This window comes from Physeter macrocephalus, chromosome 18, assembly GCF_002837175.3.
Source record: "Physeter macrocephalus isolate SW-GA chromosome 18, ASM283717v5, whole genome shotgun sequence".
NCBI classification, from domain to species: Eukaryota; Metazoa; Chordata; class Mammalia; order Artiodactyla; family Physeteridae; genus Physeter; species Physeter macrocephalus.
Window position 1 is genome coordinate 39,190,818 of NC_041231.1, and position 21,571 is coordinate 39,212,388.

The 21,571-nt window shown below is 38.4% G+C and overlaps 1 protein-coding gene across 1 annotated transcript in view; it reads right to left on the reverse strand.

The window, feature by feature from the left end:
• Positions 1-21,571, reverse strand: part of CACNA2D3 (calcium voltage-gated channel auxiliary subunit alpha2delta 3) — a 798,772-nt gene that overhangs the window by 546,175 nt on the left and 231,026 nt on the right. Inside the window, exon 5 of the mRNA XM_055079897.1 lies at positions 16,856-16,915. Coding sequence (XP_054935872.1) covers positions 16,856-16,915 — 60 coding nt within the window. The remainder of the gene's footprint in view (positions 1-16,855; positions 16,916-21,571) is intronic.

Here is a 21,571-nt window from a genome sequence, read left to right on the forward strand (position 1 = left end):
ATCATCTCAATAGATGCAGAAAAAGCTTTTGACAAAATTCAACACCAATTTATGATAAAAACTCTCCAGAAAGTGGGCATAGAGGGAACCTACCTCAACATAATAAAGGCCATATACAACAAACCCACAGTAAACATCATTCTCAATGGTGAAAAAATGAAAGCATTTGCTCTAAGATCAGGAACAAAACAAGGATGTCCACTCTTGCCACTATTATTCAACATAGTTTGGAAGTCCTAGCCACGGCAATCAAAGAAGAAAAAGAAATAAAAGGAATACAAATTGGAAAAGAAGAAGTAAAACTCTAAGACACTGATGAAAGAAATTAAAGATGATCCAAACAGATGGAGAGATATACCATGTTCTTGGATTGGAAGAATCAATATTGTGAAAATGACTATACTACCCAAAGCAATCTATAGATTCAGTGCAATCCCTATCAAATTACTAATGGTATTTTTTACAGAACTAGAACAAAAAGTCTTAAAATTTGTATGGAGACACAAAAGACCCCGAATAGCCAAAGCAGTCTTGAGGAAAAAAAACAAAGCTGGAGGAATCAGGCTCCCTGACTTCAGACTATACTACATAGCTACAGTCATCAAGACAGTATGGTACTGGCACAAAAATAGAAATATAGATCAGTGGAACAGGATAGAAAGCACAGAGCTAAACCCACGCACCTATAGTCAATGCTGTATTCTGGTGCACAGGTGTCAGTGTTTCTGTAAGCAGATGCAAGATATGGAGTTGATGGTTGCCAGGGTCTGTGCATTTTCAGTTTTACAAGCTTCTGCAAAGCTGACCTGAAGTGTGGCTGGACCAGTGGAGTCCCATCTCCCCAGGCCTTACCAACATTTGATAACATCATTATTATGATTTTGCCACCTGATTGGTAAAAATTGTATTTCACTGCTTTAATTTACTTTTCCTTGATGATTAGTGAGATTGAGTACCTTTTCTTCATCCATATAATTCTACTCCTGTCGACTGACTGCTCATATCCATTGCCCATTTTCCTACTGCTTCTTTGTAGTAGATTGATATGGAGGAGTTTTTATTGTGATATTTTGGTGACTGCTACGGATGAGTTCTGTCTCTAGCCTAGATACTAGTCCTTTGTCTGTTGCCTGTATTGCAAATATTTTCTTAAACACCTCAAAATTGAAAACATTCTCTTCAGAAGTCCCTAGCACCAGAAAGCAGTACACACTCAGAAAAGGTCACCAACAGGACTGCAATTTGGGTCTGCAGTACAAGAACTCCAATCTGCTGTTTCCTTCTGGAAAATCCTCAGTGTCCCAGCACGCTAGATGCTGGAAATCGCCATGAAGGACGATGCCCTGGAACCAGCACCACCCCCAGGGATTTCTGACAATAATCGTTACCAGGTCCAATTAACTGCTTTACAAAAGCAGGCGCGTTCTCTAACCAGAGAACCCTGACATGCCGACACTACAATTAGAAGCAAAGAATAAATTAAAAACATGTCCTTTCTGCCATGTGGGATAATGCACACAAGGGCAGGCCTAATTGTATTTTTTAAAGCTATATGTGAATTATAAAAACAAAGACAATGGAAAAACCTGAGAGGTGATTATAAGGCTCCCAGCGAGGTGGACCACCCCCCTGCTGCAGGAAACACCAGTTAGGACATATCCCAATGCCCCTCGAACATTTTTTCTTCCATGATCACCTGAAATTTACTCCCCTAAATATCTCACCATCCTGAAACGGGAAGTGGCCTAGGGCAATATGCTGCTCAGTGGCTTGAATCTCCTCTTCTCATATGTATTCATTAAATCCTTATCACCAACATGCCCTGGTTCCCAACCCTTGACATGATAACCATGCAGCAGGAAATGGTTGCCTCTCTCAGAAAAGCAAATCTGCCAACAACAGCTCCCCCGCTGTGGAGTCCAGGTGAACTTTTCAAATCCAGAGTTTGTTTCTGCCACATTGGAAGAATATACATCAATAACTTAAATCCCATCTGCAGACACTCCCAAGGGACCAACACCTAAGGCCCTCCTTGCTCAAGAGCGGGTGTCACCTGCTGTGCCTTTTCCCCATCTTTTGTCTATTAAACTTAAAGGGAATAGAAAAAAGGCAGAGGAAGCAAACAAAGAGAGCACATTATGTCTGACTCACTGTATCAGGCACCTCCAATTGTTGCTGGCACCCTGGCTGCTGTCCCAAGTCCCAGGGAAAATAGTCTAGAATCTTTTCCTTTGCAGGTAGATCCAAGAAAGTAATGAACAAATGAACGAATGAATGAATGAATACTCAGGGCCTTTGGTATAGAAATACTGCAGATGACAGATGTTCCCACACTACCACCAAGCTCACTGCAGAAGCATCTTGCCAAAGGTGCTTCTTTCTTCATCTGGGAGCAGAGCCCCCACCCTGGAAAGAGTATCATATGGCTTATAAACGGTGACTTCAGAAAATATACAACAATAGCATCAAATACTGAAGGAGACAATTCTGTAGTCCAACGAGGCAAGAAAATAAAAACAACAGCTACTGACTCAACTGAATTCAACCTGTACCTTTGGTAGTCTGCTTTCCAAATTCCTTACCATTTCCAATCACCCATCCACACCAGATCAAAGAAAGACCTAGAAAATAAATATTCATAAACAAATGCTTTCTGAAAAGCGTAATATTTAAGCACTGTTCATGGAATCAAAACCAGTTAGTTTCTGATCCAAGGATTCACCACGCTGTACCGTGTGACTTTGGGTAACTTTTTAACTTCTCTGAATGCCAGTTTTATCATTCATGAAGTGAGGTTATCATAGTACCTACCCTCACCAGATTGGTATGAAGATTAAATATGATAGTCATAGCCCCCCAAATGCTATTTCACCTGACAGTCTAAAAGTTTAAGGCGTACCTTGTGATTCTGAGTCAAGGTCTTGCAACTCCTCTCAAATAACCTGAGACTAGATGTGGACCCAGCTGAGATGTGACCGAGATTCAAGATCAGAACCCAGAGTTGGGGTTGGGGCGTATGAGACCTAAAAAGTGGAATACAGCTGGCTCCAAAGCAAACAGAAATTTGCTGATTTTTAATCTGATAGTTATGTTGTCTTTGAAAGTGAAATGAATAAAGGCCCAGACTCCAGACATCTGTCTCTGCTAAGACATTCTAAGAGCATGGTGGTGCTCCTGGAAATTTAAATGAGAGGGCATGCTCCCAGAACCACGTGCCCTACACTTCAATCATTTTAAATTCAGAAGGTCCCAGAAAAAATGGCACACAGAGCCAAGAAGAAGTGTAGAACATAATAAATGGCTGGTATTTAATAATAAAGACAGAATGCTTAAGGCAATTACAAGAGAGATTTCCTTTAAAACCATTAATGAAATTGGAAGAGGAATATAAAATATGTCCTAACACCAGTCTCTTGTTTGTGCTTCTCTTCGGACAGATAAAGGACCCTTTTTAAAACAACAACGAAAGCAAAAGTGAACAATTAGCTAACCCAGTGCTCCAAAAGTGGCTGATGATTATGAAGGGAAATTGTTCCAAGTCTTTTGCTCTCTCTGCCTACTTAGATAGGGGCCTCCCACCATCTGCCACACACACCCAGCAAGGCACAGGTGTGGCCAAAGAAAGTTTGAGTTCAGCCCCTCCATGGACACAAAACACCCAATCCTGTCACCCACCAAAGTCCCAAAAAGGCTAGAAATGGCTCAGGCTCTGAGCATGCACAGCCCTCCTGCTGCTCCCAATTCTGCTAGCAGCATCGCATTTTTTTCTCTTGAGCAAATGATGCTTTTAACCTTCTTCCTAGTGGGGATCTCACTCTTGAGATGATCCTCCATTTTTTCCATCAGTCATTCACCCCTTCTTCAGATATTTATTGAGTGCCAGCTGTGTGCCTAAGCTCTGATCACAAACTGAGAAACAGATGTGGTCCCTGCCCCACAGAACTCACAGCCCTCAAAGGAGGCAGAGACTAAATAAGCAATTATGAATGTAATCAACTTCTTTGTATTTCAAGAGTATTGGTCAAAATAATGATCATAGTAATGATAATGGTTACCCTGAACTGGGATCATGTTCTGTACCAGACAGTGTGCTCAATACTCCATGTAGATCAATAAGCTTGTGGAAACCTGACACCATTACAGGGGAGAGTATCATCATCCTAAATATACAGAAGAAACTGAGACTCCAACAGGCTAGGAGATTTGCCGTGGGTCTCAACACCAGCAAAAAAAACAAGCCAGGATTCAAATCTGTGTCTTTCTCTCTTCAGAAGACAGCTAATATCTACCTCACCCAGAATATTAATCAGCAAATATAAGCAGACATAATGAATCCTTCTGTATCTCCTTGTAATCAAAATGGCATTTTGACCAGACAAAAGCTGTTTGTGGCCCATTGTTCTTCTGAACTGGGTTTCAGAAAACATTACTAATAAGCTGTAATTCCTCCTCCAGTTCTCCAATCTTGCTCCTTTTAATCAGAACAACTTCTACATTTCAGCCAATCTCATGTAGAATGAGAGGACAAAAGGCTTTAAAACCTAGAAAAAAAATTTTTTCATGGTGTTTACATGGTCTCAGCCACCTGAAAACTTTTAGGAAGAAGGATCAATTATGAATACATTCACATGCACGACATAATCACTGCTAAATAAGGCAAAAGCAAAGGTTTAATTTGGTTCTGAATTTCTTTAACCACACAGAAGCTACGGTTTGCGGTCAAGTCATTTACATTCCAGAGTTAAGTTCTTAAAATCACACACCAAAAAAAAAAAAGTGTCCTTTATATTATTCAAAAGAACCCCCTTAAATCTAAAATGATAAAATAATTTATGGGGGCGGGGGCGGTCTCTGAATGATCCAATCAAGCAATCTTTCCTTCAAACTTCTCTGTTCCAGCTTTAAAGTATGAAGTTTATATCTATTTGTGGGGAGGAAAGAATAGAGAGATTTTCTTCTCAGAGATGTTTCCCTTAGGACAATGCTATGTCTGTAGAAGTTGCTGGATTTCCTAAAAGAATACCCTCACTCTACGGAAAAATAATTGCTATCGTTTCCCTGTAAAAAATCACAACCTCACAGACTTAGGCAGTTCTAGACCAGGCAGGAAAATCAAACCAGTCTCATGCCCTCATTTACCAGAGGTAACATGAAGTCTGAAAGGAAATGTGATTTAACCAAGGTCACATAGCTGATTAGCAAAACTTCAAGGCCCCTAGCTACTAATGCAATACTCCAAGGGAAAAAAATTACTTTTTTCCCCCTCTATTAATGACTACCAGCATGAGAAAAGCTGTTTTGTTTTGAAGCCTGTTTATTTATTTTGTTGTTGTTTTATTTTGCTATGGACAAGTGAAATGTCAGATCAAGGATTTTCTGTAAGGGTGGCTTTTAAAGGTATTTTATGGCTTTTAAAGGTATTCTAAGGAGATTATAATGTTAGATGACAAAGATTTCACATATGACCTCAAGTCGCACCCATTATTGCTGTCAAATACTCATTCTTAAAGGCTGATTATGTCTCCTCTGAATTCCTACTTGTGTTGTAAGAGGCTACTCCTGCCACAGACATATGGTGTCTGTAGCACTGATTATGGGAGCTAGGAAGGTGGGTGGGGACCTGCCCAAGAGAGGAAACCTGAGTTGTAAGAGCATGTTTCCCTTCTAATTTTTCTCCTTTCCAATTTTAAAGATGTTTTCTCTATAAGAACACAACTGTTTAATAAAATAACTTGATACTCATTTAACATAATATTCATTAAATATAATTAGTCAGTTATCTTCTTCATAATTAATATACTCAAATATTTGTAACTACATATTAAATGGCAGAAAATCTCATTTAGATTAAGAAAATTAGCCATTTTATGAATTTATTGTAAGTAACAACAAAAGCCAACTGCTTCAATAAAAGCTGCCATTAATATATGAAAATGTCTTTGAATGTTACAGGAATAACTGAATCACTTCTGGTCACTCCGTAAGTATTTATTTTAAGAAAGAATTAGCTTTTTCTAATTGAAATAAACAGATGACAACTTCGTGAATTACCAACGATGCTGGTGATTACCAGTCAGCTGCGGATTTTAGTGACTGTATCACCATTATGAATTTCAATTAATTCTAACAAATATTTGTGGACATATGACTAGATGTCAGGTGCCTGCTCTCATGGAGCTCATGTTTTGATGGAGGAGACAGAAAATAAACAAACAAATCGTACAGGGGAGCTCAAAGAACAGGAGTAAGGCAGGAACATAGCAGACACGAAGGAAAGGGAAGTAGCTGCTAATCCACCTGCAATCTTGAGAAAGTTGTGTGGCGCTCTGTAAGGTATGTGGGACATCCAGACTTTGTCCTTAGTATAAGCAAAGTGTAAGTAATAAGTAACTTGTATTTTTAAAAAGTCACAGTGGTTACTATGTAGATAATAGATCCAATTACCAAATGAGGGATGTCTCCCTTCTGTCCGTTTCTAATAATATCAGTAAGGTGATGCTTAATCATTTTTACTAAATCATTATATCTTATTAAGAAATTTTTTTTATTACATAGGTTCATGGGTCAGAATTTACCATTCTAGAAAATTTCTTTTTGATGCATTTGATAGACCTTTTTTTTTGATAGACCTATTAAATAACCCACTATAACTTTCATCTTAAATTTATTTCTTTATAAGATTTTGTCCAGTGCAATTTAAGGTCAGTGTTAAAATTTGTGATCCCATGAGGCAACATAACTGATTGGTCTTTGGGCCAGACAGTCTCAGGTGTGAATTTTGGCTGGTCCACCCACTGTGGTATAACCTTGGGCCCAACGTGTGGCCTCTCAATCTTAGTTTCTCCTTATGTAAAATGGAGATAATAACAGTAGCTCTCTCACATGACAGTGGGGAGAAGAATTAAATGAGATAATGCCTGGGAAGCATTTAAGCCACTGCCTATACCTAATACATTTTAAATAATGGCACCTATTACTCTTATCATTGCTCCTATATTCTATTAGTATTAATTAACCAGCAAAGAGAACTATCCTAAAAATGTCAGTCATGAATTTTTTTTAATTTGAAGAATTAGGATTACTATACCAAATGCACGTACTTGGAGTTATTTATATTATAAAGACCTACCTCACAAACTAAACTGAAAGTAGAAAACATGAGAATTAATTCATCTGTGTACATATCAGGTGCTTTATTAACAAACAGGGCTTAAATGAGATTACAAAATTTCTGTTGAGGTGTCTACTTTCTACATTGCCAGCAGATTCAAGTTTTACTTTAAAAATTCAACAGCAGTTGGCAAATTCCTAGACCACAAGACCCTTGATGAAATCAGCAACCTATGGGCATTCCGGCATTCCTAAGGGCTGCCAAAGAATTTGCTGGAGAAAGACCCCAAGGTAACTTCTGGGATCTGCCAATGACCTCTGCAGTCAGCCATCTTAATGAAAGACACTAAGGTTTCTGGCAATGTACTACGGGACTCTGATATTATGATTAACAGCACCACTAAGTGTTTATCTAATTATAACTATAGATATGCCAAGAGGGCCTCGATGTCCCAAAATGTCCCCTTTCCAAACTGGCTGATATCTGAAACATCACAATCACACTGTGTATGTGGAAACAATAAAACTGTGCTTTAAAAGTATTTGTTTAATTGAAATGTTTAATAAAGTCTGAATTGGTGGTGTTTTACTATGTTTAACATATATTTAAAACAAATATGTTTTCAACAAATATTTATTTTAAATAAACATTCCCAGTTTTGAGAAAGCCCAAGTGAGAAAACCCAAGATAAAAAGGAATCACAAAAGAACCAATGACTTGATAGGAAAAGAAAGGGCTTTCTAAAGCAACATTTCAGACTTCTCTAAACACTATTACCTACAAATTAAGGTATACATGGTCATGATAGAAAAAAGAATGTTGTAACAAGAAAGACTAGGACAAAGGGGAAACACATGGGGTTTTTATTAGATTATTCATTATTGATAAAATTAAAGATAAAAGACCTAGGTTTCTAAACACATAAGTAGCAAAGAAAAAAGAGAGTCACTAATGTGAAAACGTTCCACAGACAAATAAATGATAACTTTGGGAGGAGCAAATAATGTCATTTTTCCCCTCTGAACTATTAAGTAAGGTGACTGTTCAAACAAAACCAAATCAATTACCATTTCTATAAAGTTGCACTTTCTGTCTTCAAATTTGTTAATATTAATATTTTTATCTGGATTTAGAACAGGGGATGGTAGCAATATAATTAAGCTATAGAAATTATAAACTTTTGAGAAACAATGTTTGCGTTCCAAGATTCTACAACAGAAATGCATTTTTCTCTTTCTTTCAGCTAGAAGATGGCCTTGTGGTATTTTTGGAACAAAGAAGTCTATGTTGTACTCACTACTTACATTGTTAGAGTGCAGAAGATTAAACCACTGGAGTCTTCCCTATTATGTATAGTTGATCATTCTCTTCTCTTCATCTCTTTAATAACTGTTTCCTAAATCCAACTTAATTGGATTCAATAAGTTTGGTATTTTTAGGACATCTACTACATGAATGGAACTATACTAAGTTACAATGAGGAAATTTATAAAAATCATTCAAAGACATAACACAATGCCTAACCTACAACAAAAATTACTAGACATGTGAAGAAGAAAAAAAAAATGTGGCTTCAAAAGAAAACAGCACTCAATAGAAACAGAAATGACCCAGATGCTGGAATTAGCAGAGAAGGAATTTAAAACACCTATTGTAGATATGTCTGAGGACTTAAAAGAAATAATGAACATAACTGGTGCATAGATGGGGAATTTCAGCAGGAAATAAGAACAATTTTAAAAGATTTGATAAACAAGAAGGTCCTATTGCATAGCACAGGGCACTATATACATTATCTTGTAATAACCTATAATGGAAAAGAATATGAAAAAGAATATATATATAGATCTGAATTACTTTGCTGTACACTAGAAACTAATACAACATTGTAAATCAACTATACTTCAACTAAAAAAAAGATTAATTGAAAATTCTAGAACTAAGAGTACAATACATGAAATAAAATATTCCCTGGGTAAGTTTAACAGTAGATTGGAGACCACCACAGAAAAAAAAGGGCTAGTAAACTTGGAGACCAATTAATAGAAAATAGATTGGAAACAAACTAAACAAAGAGCCACACTGATCTGTGGGCTGATATTAAGCAATCAAACACAGATGTAACTTAAGTTCCAGAAGAAAATGTAACAAGAATGGGGCAGGTAAAATTCTGAAGAAATAATTGTTAAAAATTTTCCAAATATGGTGAGAATATACAAGAATCTCAGAAAGCTCCAAGCAGAATTAATATAAAGAAATTCACATCTAGTAACACTCTTAACCTATCACACTGTATAGTATACTGAAAATCAAAGATAAGGAGAAAAAATCTTGAAAGCAGGAGAGAAAAATGACTCAGTGTATCCAGAGGAACAAAGATAAAAATGATGGATGACATTTCATCAGAAACATTAAAGATCAGAAGAGAATGGGATGATATCTTCAAAGTGGTAAAAGAAAAACATAAACTGTCAAGTAAAAATTCTGTATCCAGCAAAATTATCCTTCAAAAATGAGGGCAAAATACAGATATTTTTAGCTAAACAAAAGTTGAGGGAAGTTGCTGCTACCAGACCTTCAATGCAAAAAGGAAAAAAAAAAGAAAGAAAAAGCTAAAAGACGTTCTTCAGGCTGAAGAGATATGATAACAGAAGGAAACTCAATGAAATGAAGAGTGCCAGAAACAGTAAATGTACAGGTAAATATCAATACATACTACCTTATTTCTTATTTAATTTTTTAGAAGACAGCTGTTTAAAGCAAAACTAAAACAAAATAACATCTTACGGTGTTTATAACACATATAATAGAAAAATATATGACTACACGAAGGAAAGTGGTAGGTAGAAGCACACTATTCTTGTTTCAGATGGAGTGGTACTTCGCACAGTAAATTAACTCAAGACACACTGTGCACTTAAGTTAAAGATGCCTATTGTAATCCTTAAAGTAACAACTAATGAAACATATCTTAAAAAGGGAGATTAGAACTTTCCTGGAGGATGAGGGTCACATCTCAGTTTATGGAAGTCCCACAACAGGGCCTATCAGGTGCTGAGTTCTGAATAAATTTAAATTAAGCAACAAATGGACACATATGAATAAAACTAACAGGATAAGAAATGATAAGCATCATTAAAGAGGCAACAATAAAGTATCACTAGGTGAGAAAGACTATTATATGGAAAGCAGATAAAATAATTTTAATTTTGCATTTATGGAAAATACAGGTATTATGGGTTCTCTGTTGTTACACACACACATAGATGCACCGGAGATGCACACACTATTGTTTTTGTTCCCCTGGCTAGAACTTATAACTTTGCGGGGAGATTTCTCCTAGCCCTGGAGGAGGTAAATCTAGAATCACCACTCAGTCAAGACTCACTCTTCAGGGATTTGCACCAGGGTCCCTTGAACTCCCAGACTAGGCAAGGTCTCCTGTCCTGCACTGTAATTATGCCCTGTGCTTATGTTTCTTTTCTTCCTTCCTCCCTCCCTCCCTCCCTTCCTTTTTATGGCTGCATCAGGTCTTAGTTGCAGCGCGTGGGCCTCTCTCTAGTTGTGGCACGTGGGTTTTCTCTTCTTTAGTTGTGGTGCGCAGGCTCCAGAGCACGTGGGCTCTGCAGTTTGCAGCACACAGGCTCTCCAGTTGAGGTGCGCTAGCTTAGTAGTTGTGGCGCATGGGCTTAGTTGCCCCACAGCATGTCGGATCTTAGTTCCTCAATCAGGGATCGAACTTGTGTCCCCTGCATTGGAAGGCAGATCCTTTAACACTGGACCACCAGGGAAGTCCCTGCTTATGTTTCATGTCTTTCATCATGATCAAAATTTTAAAATTATTTCTGTCATCATGTCTTTAAAATCTGTCACTCACATTAGAGTGTGAGCTCCATGAGAACAAAGACGGCATGTGTCTAGCTCTTGGCCATATCCAAAACCCAGTGCCTGACCCACAGGACATCACTGATAACTATTTGTTGAATGAATCTTGGCAAATGAGAGATGAATGAGATCTTAGAAATCATCTAGATATTACAATCTGTCTTTTTATGGATGAGCAATCAGTTCCTTGAGCAAGTAAATGGTCCAGCTGGGACCAGAATTACTAGAACCTCCATTTTCAGACCTCTAGACCAAAGCTCTCTCTGTAAAAGTTATAACGTTCTAGCCAAATGCACGAAAATGACAGTGTGTGTGTGTATAACAACGAAGAAATTACTTTGACTTTTAAATGCTCACACTTAAAAGATTCCTCAGAAACTATTTACACATCAGTCTTGTGAATAAATGACATATGGCAAGTCCTAACTAAGAAACATCTAATGTAAGATCTTAAAATGCAGAAGACTGTGAACCCTGGCCAAGCTGATAAAAAGAAAAAGGAGAAAAGAAAAAAAAAAGCATCCCCTGACAAATTACATCAGAAAAGAGGGGCTTATTTTAATACAAAAAGTGTGAAATTTTCCTTCTCTTTTCATTTCTTTCTCCTATAGATGTGAACCCTACCTTTCTTGTTTAGTGCACAAAAGTCAATGAGCTATCTCTATAAAAAAATCTATTTCCAGTTCTGGGATCTGGGTCTTCCGTGTTCCACCTCCTCCCTCAGCAAGGAGTTCAACACCTCACTCAGTCCACGAGAGCAAGGATGGATTGGGGCTTAACAGAAATACATGAGAAACCCCGTGAGGACAGTCACCTCCTCCACCCAGCAAGTACTTCTACTAAACCTGACCTTTGCTCTCCTTCACAACATACAGTTTTTCTCCAGGGCAAAGCCTCACTAGCCAGCAAGGAGATGCTGTCAGGAAAAGGACAGCTCTACTCCGCTGTTTGCTAGATGCCCTTCCTAAGCCTTCTGAGAAAGGCTTCCTTCTCCCAGTGGCTAATGTTGGACGTTCTAAAGGGAATGTTGGAGCTCCAGAGCCACCCCTCTCTCCTCCCTGGGTTTTCCTTCAACACAGCCTACCAATGCAACAGGCAGTGGCAACGAGGTGGAGGAAGATGCTCTAGCAAGTATCACAAGCCGTCCCACCTCAAGATTTCCCATCAGTGGTCTCTACATCACTTCCAATCCAAACCCCTCACCCCACCTCTGAAATCAGGACATTGTGTGTGCAAGATAGGTGACAGCAGCTCGGCAGTGACCAGGAGGGGATGTTCAGGACACTGCGTCCCCCCAGTTCCCTTCCAATCACACTTTGTTATCCCTCTGAATGTCATCAGGCTTTTTCCGCCTACTACTTACAAAGCAACAAAGAAAAATTATTATAGAAAACTTTGTAATCAAAAAGGTTTCCGTAGGATACGCAATTCAAAACCACAATTCTTTTTTTTCCCACTGTGCACCAGCTCTGTGCAATTGGCACTTATTTAAGACAGCTTTCAAAGAAAATACGTTTGCAGTTCAAAGATAAGCAGGTTTTTAGTAAACTGTCAAAAGGGCTTTTTTCTTCTTCGCTGCCGGTAGAAAAACCCCGAAAGAAAGAATAAGTAAGAGGAGAAGGCTTCTCTCTGAATTATACTACATGCGCAGACCTAGTTTTCTGGAAATTCATCAATAGCTAGGATAAATCAGGGCTAGGGACTGCCCCCACAACCCCACCCTTGCCCCAACAACATAACGAGAATGAAATGCTAAAATGATCATATGTGATAATTAAGACAGTTTTTAAACTCTTTTCTTATAATTATCAATCTCATATGTGCTTTACATTAAAAACCTATGTTAATTCAAAGCATGCAGTTAAAAAAAGGGAAGATGCCGTTTTTAACAAGGCCTGTGTTTGCATCAATTCTAACTGAAAAGTGCCCTAATGGAAATATCAGGGAACAAAGAACAAAACCAAGAGGCCAGTCTGGAACCCACAGGACACAATACAGGGGGACAAGCCCAAGGGCTAAACCGACACCAGTGTCCACAAGAAAGTTTTCCAGCCAATGAACCCATGCAGCTCTGGTTTGTGTGCAGGACACTGCATTGTGGGTTGTTCACATATGCTACCCTTCAAAGGCTGTATTTTGCCTCTTGCCCCAACACAGTTTTTGTTAAGAACTAACAACCTAGTGCCATATTTAAGGACCTACAGAAGGGACTACCAGTGTCAAGGCTATAAGCTCATAAGGAAAAGGCTAAACCTCTGGAGAAGCTGTAAGAGGAAATTTAAATGATAAATAAAATCCTGACAACAAGGAGGCATGACTTTCTTTTGGTAATTTTTGATGATTCTACCAGTGAAAAACAAATTCTTCACTTTTAAAGCACATGATGATGCAAAGACATGAAGACTCCAATCTAAAGTGAAAGAAGAGGCAGATCCAGCATTTCTTTTCTATTTTGGAAATGGGATGGTGGAGTGGGGGCTAAGACTATGTAACCTGAAGCTGTACAGTTTAGGAAGTGTCACAAAAACTTTTTTTTTTTTCTGTAGGAAAACAGACTCCCAGCTCCCTCTGCTCTTCCCGAGCTAATAGCACGGAAACCTCCTCAACATTACTTCATGGTGAGCAGATGGTACTCTGAAATTTTTTTGATAAAAACAATCCACTGGCAGGTGTTGTAGAGAGGTCAGTGGAACCCAGATTAACAATTGATCAGTTCTAATGGACCATCGTAGCAATAAACTCAGAGCCTGTACACAGACCTGCTACCCCAGGAAGAGCAAGGGGGCTGACACCCAAGCTGTTAACAGACTTGCGCATAGCAGCATCAATGTTTCACAGCTTCAAAACCTTCATCTAAGCAGACATACATTCTTTGATGCATATCCATTTTCTCCAAATCATCTCTTTTCCAGGTTTCCACAAAAGTGTACATGGTTTACTCTGACCCAGAGAACATTCTGTCATGGTCCAGATAGTGAATGGCACTCTGTAATATTGACAGATTATTTCAACATTGTAATATTGACAGATTATTTCAACATCTACTCTGTGCTCAGACCACAGCTGTAGCCTCTGATATTCGTCTTGTACTTACACAGAATAGATGACAATGGGGGAGGAAAAACTGGGCCCATCTTCTTTGTTCCCAAGAGAACAAAAACTATAAGACTCCAGAGACCCGTTCTCTCAGTCTCTAATTTTTTTGAGAGGGATACTCATGCTGCATTCGTGTTTCCATCACCACATTTGACAAGGGAATCAGTGTGCTGCACCAGAATTTTATTGTAAAGGATCAATCACAGAAAGGAAGTCAGAGCACTCTTAGAAAATAACAATTGCTTCAGATGGAAAATAAAGAGTGCTCTAAAGTTAGTTAAGCTAAACCACAGAACACTTTTTCTCTCCTGAAGGATAAATAATCCTGCAAGTCAATTAATCATTCTCTCCCTCACCCAGTTGCTTTTTGTAGACAACTGATCTCAAAATAAAATTGACTATATGAGCCATAAACACCAGATTTTCCAAACGAGTCCTTTGGAAATCTTTGTTGTATTTTTCCTGGTCATCACATCTGAAGGCACTTTGTTTCTTTGTGTCATTATTGATGATATTACCTTTGATTACCTGTTTAAGACGGCTTATCCATAATAAAGCTGCTATAATTCCCTTTGTAATTAATAAGCAATTTGTGGGCAGATACTTTGAGATTGTCAATGTCCTGTTCATCCAACTTTCACCTGCTAGTTTTAGCATCTATTGAAGATTCTTGCCTGAATCAATTATTACCATAATTTTATAACTCCATCATTTCTTCCACATTTAGTAGTTGGCATTCTACTGTAAGAGTGTTTCCTTCTCTTTTATTTATGTATTTATCTATTTATTATCAGATTGGACTCACAGATTCTTATCAAATTTAAGTTGATCTGAGTTGAATTTCTGTCATTTACAACCAGAATGTTCCTTAAAAGGCTTCTGGAACTCCCAAGGAGACATAGTTTCCCTTCGCAATGCATTCAAGAGATCCTTACAATATTCAGACCCAAAAGGTGCTTCCTGATGCTTTCATCAAATCCCTTCTGGTCCACTCTAAGAAGTCCCAACCCTCTGAAGGGGAGGCACACTTAAGACAAATGTGACCAACAAATGGACCCTGGTGTGGCTATAGGAAGGCAAGGTGCTTCTTGCTATTTTCAGCTGACTCCTCTGCTCTTTCTCTGTAGCTCTGCTCTAAGAGCAGGGCTGGCTTCCCCACTCCTCTCCAGGTGTTACCAACAGTCCCCAGGGCTTCTCAGCCTCCCCCTGGAGCCTCTCATGCTTGGCTACATTCTTGGTTCTATTTGCTTCACACGTTGGGTGTTATGACTGAAAATGACCCCCCAATGGTGGGCTTGATATTTTCTGTTTCCCCTCCAGACCCATTTTTCACTCTTTTCCACCCAAAGCCTCAGAAAGTCTGAACCAAATCAACTACACCAACAGTTGGGTTCAGCCAATGGTGGGTACCAGCAAGAGATCAGAAGGCTAGAGACAGTTATCGGTGTATCTTTTTCCCCAGATTCTACACTTATTAGCTCACCATTTCTCTATCAATTACCCTTTCCATATAGCTACTCTCCAGAAACCACTCCCTCCGCTTGCTCCTTCAGGCCAGGAGTGTGGCTTGCCTGGGGGTACAACACCATTGCTTGTTGGTTTCTCTTACCATACCTCTGTAAATATTTTCTTTATTAAACTTTCCTCCATTACCCCATTTGAGTGTGCATTCTTTTACAAGAGGTACAACCATGGGACAGAGACACAGCCAAAGGCTATCTTTGGTATCACCATCTTTTTCTGTGCTTGAAGATTTATCTTTTCCATATAAATGAAAACATAGCAAAATAAACACTACTTCCTAATTGTGACCATATGGCACTAAAAGAGATATGTTCTAGCAATGCACAGACTTAAGGAATTAAGATTCACCCCTGTTTTGCTAGCAGTGAGGAAAAGTCACAAACCCAAAATAACAATACAGATGAAATTTCCTTCTGGAGGGACCCAAAGGAACCTCCAAGTATTATTCAATTCACTTCTTGCCTTTAACTATGTTTTATATATACATGACAGCATCAAAGTCCTTCTCAACCAGACACAGGTGTGCCATGATTAGATATGAAATCCACAACAAAAATTTATGAAGCAGATGTTCAAATCCCAGGTCTGTGAATGATTTAAATTTTTTTTTTTTTGTGGTATGCGGGCCTCCCTCTGTCGTGGCCTCTCCCGTTGCGGAGCACAGGCCCCGGACGCGCAGGCCCAGCGGCCATGGCTCACGGGCCCAGCCGCTCCGCTGCATGTGGGATCCTCCCAGACCGGGGCGCGAACCCGGTTCCCCTGCATCGGCAGGCGGACGCGCAACCACTGCGCCACCAGGAAAGCCCCGATTTAATTTTTAAATATAATTAACAGTCAGTTCAAGGTTAGACCCGTACATAACAACATTGCTTTCAGTCACTTAAAATGCAGCCATGGAAGAGGGATGTGGATATATTCTGCCGTCTATCTCATCAATTTACCATTAAAAGCTCCTGTGATTATTGTGAGTTGACTGATTAACTACCCCAGAATTAGAGAGGAAACCTGGTTACATGCATGTAAGTGTGTGTTATCACCTACTGTAACTTGCATAGTGGAAAATGGTTGAGGATCACTGTTCTGTCTTGTCAAAAAATAGGCACATTTATTTCAACCCTGTACCATTCTCTCAAGAGCCTTCTCTCCAAACCTCTGAACCCTGGTGTTCCCAGTATACCTAGTGTTTCTCCTTTGGCAACAAACACACAAAACAATTTAACTCAAACTATAATCAGTTACCTGCAAGTCTGCATCAAATTCATGTTTCAGGTGTGCTTCCTCTGCAGCCTCCACCAGACGCTGGCAAGATAGAAAGCAACACAAAGGATCAGAACTGTAGCCTCGACCCCATTTCAACAACATGAAAAGACCGAAGTTTCTCCATTGCCCAAAAATGACAGATCATATCATGTCATGTGAACTGTGACCTGGTGCCTTTGCTTCCATGAAACTGAAAATAACATCAGTGTCAAAATCTAGTTTTTGCTTTCATCATCCAATCATATGTATATATACATACACGTATGTTCTGCATCCACTTTCATAAAAATTCAAAGACACTGGCCCTTGAGGCCAGATATGGACTCCAAAACCTACCTAGAAAAGTGCATTCCTTAAGCATAGAAGGCCCTTAGTCAAGATTTATTGAATTGAATCGAGTTTAACTCTAAGTGGGCTTTCTTCCCCAATGGTTTAGAAATAGTACTTAATTCCCTCAATTATTTAAGGTCAATTCTTTCTGCACGCAGCTCTGGTACATAATTATCAGATGACAGTTATTTGAATTTAATGGTACCTCAATGCCACCTTGACAATCTGCATCCCAATAAGAAAATCACTAAAATTAAATCAATATGCAACTGTAAGTACACAACTCTTGTTATTCTTCTTAGCTAAGTAAATTCAACCAATTCATATTATGAAAATAATTTCATAAAATTCCATTTAACCTCAATGAGTCAACTATCAAATCATTTATTCTTTAATTTGAACTTTCCAACAATAAGTTATTTCCCACCATGAAAATGTATGCTACAGGATATTGCAGAAAACTCGTTTAGTGAAATAATATTTCACTGAAATTTTATTGAACTAAAAGCAAAACCTTAGATTCAAGTAAAAAATTCAACCATTTCTATTTTTTCCACAGTTATTCTTGTAGCCTATGCTGTCTTTAGCTTGCTTTTTCTTGACACATTATAGAACTGAGTTTAACAGACCCTGTTTCAAAAATGATGACATTAGTATTAATTTCTAAATGATCACAAATCAACAGACAAATGTTCCATGAATAATTGTAATATTTAATTGGACATGGAAATAAAGAGAGTAAAATTTATTTGGGTAAGTTAGGCACCAGTACGAGCACTAAAGCCCTCTCTCTCCACCAGCGTTGCCCACAGATTGGAATCTAGGAGAGGTGGCCAACCTGGTTTCCCACATTCTCTTCAGATAGTCAGAAAGTGGCTTAGCCTTCTCTTGTCAATCAAAGAACAGACCCCAGGAGAACATTACAGGGCCAGAGCCAGAAGATCCAGTTCTAATTCTAGTGAAGATGCAACTCCCTACCATTGCAAAATTTGGGCAGGCCCTTCCTCTCTCTGATTTCTCGGTTTCCTCATCCCAAACACATGAAAAGGCAATCCCAGATCAGTGGTTCTCAAAGTACAGTCCCCCACCAACAGCATCAGTTTCACCTGAGAACCTGTTAGAAACTCACATTTTCAAGCCCCATCCCAGTCCTACAGAATCAGAAGCTCTGGGGCTGAGCCAAGCAATCTGTTTTAACAAGCTCTCTGGGTTATTCAGAAGCTGCTGAAGTTTGAGAGCCACTGACTACAAATAGCACTCACCCCAGACCCCCTTGATTTATGAGCACAATCAACCCTCCAAGGTTTCCTAAATCTCATTTATCTCTTTAAAATCTGTATATATAGATATGTATTTCCACTATAAGACATAAAATACTTTATAGAAGAGAGGCATAAAACAAAGGATGGGAAACAGAGGAAAAAGCAAAAGGAGAGACACTATCTGTGTAGACTGGACACACTGGCCCCAAACTTTCAATGGGTTGTGGTCTTCTTGGAACCATCCTAGTCAATGAAGCTTGTAAGTGTCCTGTGATTACTTGACACAATTTGCAAATGTATCAATGTGGACCCTGAAAAATAAATGACTGACAGTGATTTAAGAAATCTATGTGAAAGCTTATTTTCTTAATCATTGTAACAGATTTAGAAGGTATATGCATGTATCATGCATATACATTCTAAATTACATTTACATATTGAGCTTTACAGAGTATGTGTAACAAATATTATGCATCTCTGAACACTTACATATCACAAAAACCCATTCATTATGACTGTATTTACTTAAACTCATAGAAGTTGTTTTCTCGTGGTGTCTAAGAACTCTGAGAACCCAGAGAAGAAATGTCGATTAAATGGACAAATGACTGAAAGACAAGAACAAAATAAAATTTCTCAATTATCAAGACAGATAATATTGAAAAAAGTGAAAAATTAGAAATGCAAAACAAAGAAAAATAAAGCTGTATAGGACCAACAAATACGAGAACAAGACAGAAATAATAAGCAAGTTGAAGTTACCATGAAAGAACATAGCATGAAATTCATTTCATATATAACGTTTTATTTACATTTATATGTATGTATATGTATATCACACATACATGCCAATAACAAATTTGTGTGTAATATAACATGAAATGTATTTCAACTACAAATATTGCAATACAAGCCATGGGGCACAAGAAGATAACACATTGGAAACAATTCTGTAATATTGTACAAACCACTGACATCAGCCAGAACACTGTTCTTTGTGTGGAGCTGTGAGCCCATGAGAATTTTAATCCTGCTGGCCAGTTTTTACGTTCATTTTCTAGTTAAATTTGCTACATGCCTTTTTTTAACTTAATTTATCTCACATATTTGTTGTTTCCATAAATATATTTTCCCATCATGCTCACTACAGAGCTTTAGGAGATATGATTCATAAAAAGATAGTCAACTGGCAGCCACACATAATACTGCCTCATGTGAAGCACAGAAGTACTTTGGAACAGGACGCTTTGAAAGGACATACCCTTCTTGCCATGGGGTTATCCCAATCTGCTCTCTTGAGGCCAGCAGGAGACAGGCCTACATTTTATGGGAGAATTCAGGGGGAACCCCACACATACACACACCAAGAACAGGCTCAGCTGCTATGCACAATGATGACAAACAGAACATCAAGAACTAGGTACCTTTTGGAAAGAACAAAGCATAGTCGATCTTCTTGAAACACTCTTATAAAGATAAATGAATTACATGTTATTTAATAAGGAAATCATATGCCATAAATTTACCTAAAACAGAGTAGTCATGGGGACAGAGTTCCTATTGTTAATAAAATGAAAATAAATTGAATCATCATTAACAAAATCAAAACCACTCAACTTCCAGCTCTGATGCTTGCCAGTAGAAAATAACAGCCCAGAATGTCTCTTTCTGAGCAAATATCCTTATCATCTAAGTCAAATTAAGTATGTTTTTAAAATAAGTTTGATCATTATTTGCAGGCATGAAAAATCAATTTAAATGTGCTAATATTTTAGTTATTATATAAGGAACTGCCACTGAGCCTGAGGAGAACTGTTACTCTATTATATCCATTAGAGAGGCAGTGTTCTTTTAATAATAGTAAGTTAATTTTCTCTTGTATGAATTCCCCTTTTGGATCTTCAGATTGGATTACAGAACTGTGAATGTGGCTTTTAATTAAGACAACACTGGAAGTAAAAACGGCTTTGAAGACTAATATTCAAAACTCAGCTTTGAGGTCAGGGAAAGCAGCAGTTTTGTCCACAGATATTCCTTCCCCCTTAATGACCAAACTTTTCCTTACTCAGTAAAAGTGATAACAATATAGCGGAATATACATCCTGGCCTTGGAACAAAGCACCTACAAGGTAAAAAGTTGTAATTCATCTATTGATACACATTACATTGACTTTTAAGATTTCTAAATAACTCTTCCTTTTTAGTGGAATAAATACAAACAAAAGCTATCTTTATATATAAGAAATGCTAGAAGCCATGGACCATGGATAGTATTTATAGCTGTGGGTAATAGTGGGGATATTAAAACATTTCATTTAAAATCATATCTTATTTCTTGTTACAATGACCCCAGGTACATCCATGCAACAATACAGAAGGCACAGTCTCCCATCCTCCCCTGAAACACTTAAATCTCTGTCATGCTCCAGAAGGGAGAAAATAGGACACCAAGTCAAAGTAAAAATTGGATCAGAAGAAGAAAATGATTTTTTGTTCTACATGTATTTCATTTTTTGGTTCCTGATCATTTTGGCTTAACAGGAGAAAAGAGAGAAAGAAATGTGTGATGAAAAGTGGGAAGAGTAATGGAAAATACGGTTCCACAACCAGAGTAACTTATTACTGGACTCCTACTGATTCTATTAGATGAACAAATTGTGTACAAGTGAAAAAAATTTTAATAAAAATCCCTAAAATTGGAGCAGGGGCAACTATGGCCAAAAATCCTTAAAACAGAAATATAGGGGCTTCCATGGTGGCACAGTGGTTAAGAATCCGCCTGCCAATGCAAGGGACATGCGTTCGAGCCCTGGCCCGGGAAGATCCCACATGCCGCGGAGCAACTAAGCCCGTGCGCCACAACTGCTGAGCCTGAGCTCTAGAGCCCGCAAGCCACAACTACTGAGCCCACATGCCACAACTACTGAAGCCTGCGCGCCTAGAGCCCGTGCTCTGCAACAAGAGAAGCCACGACAATGAGAAGCCCGCACACCGCAACAAAGAGAAGCCCCGGCTCACCGCAACTAGAGAAAGCCCGCGCACAGCAACGGAGACCCAACACAGCCAAAAATAAAAAATAAAATAAAATAAATAAATTTTAAAA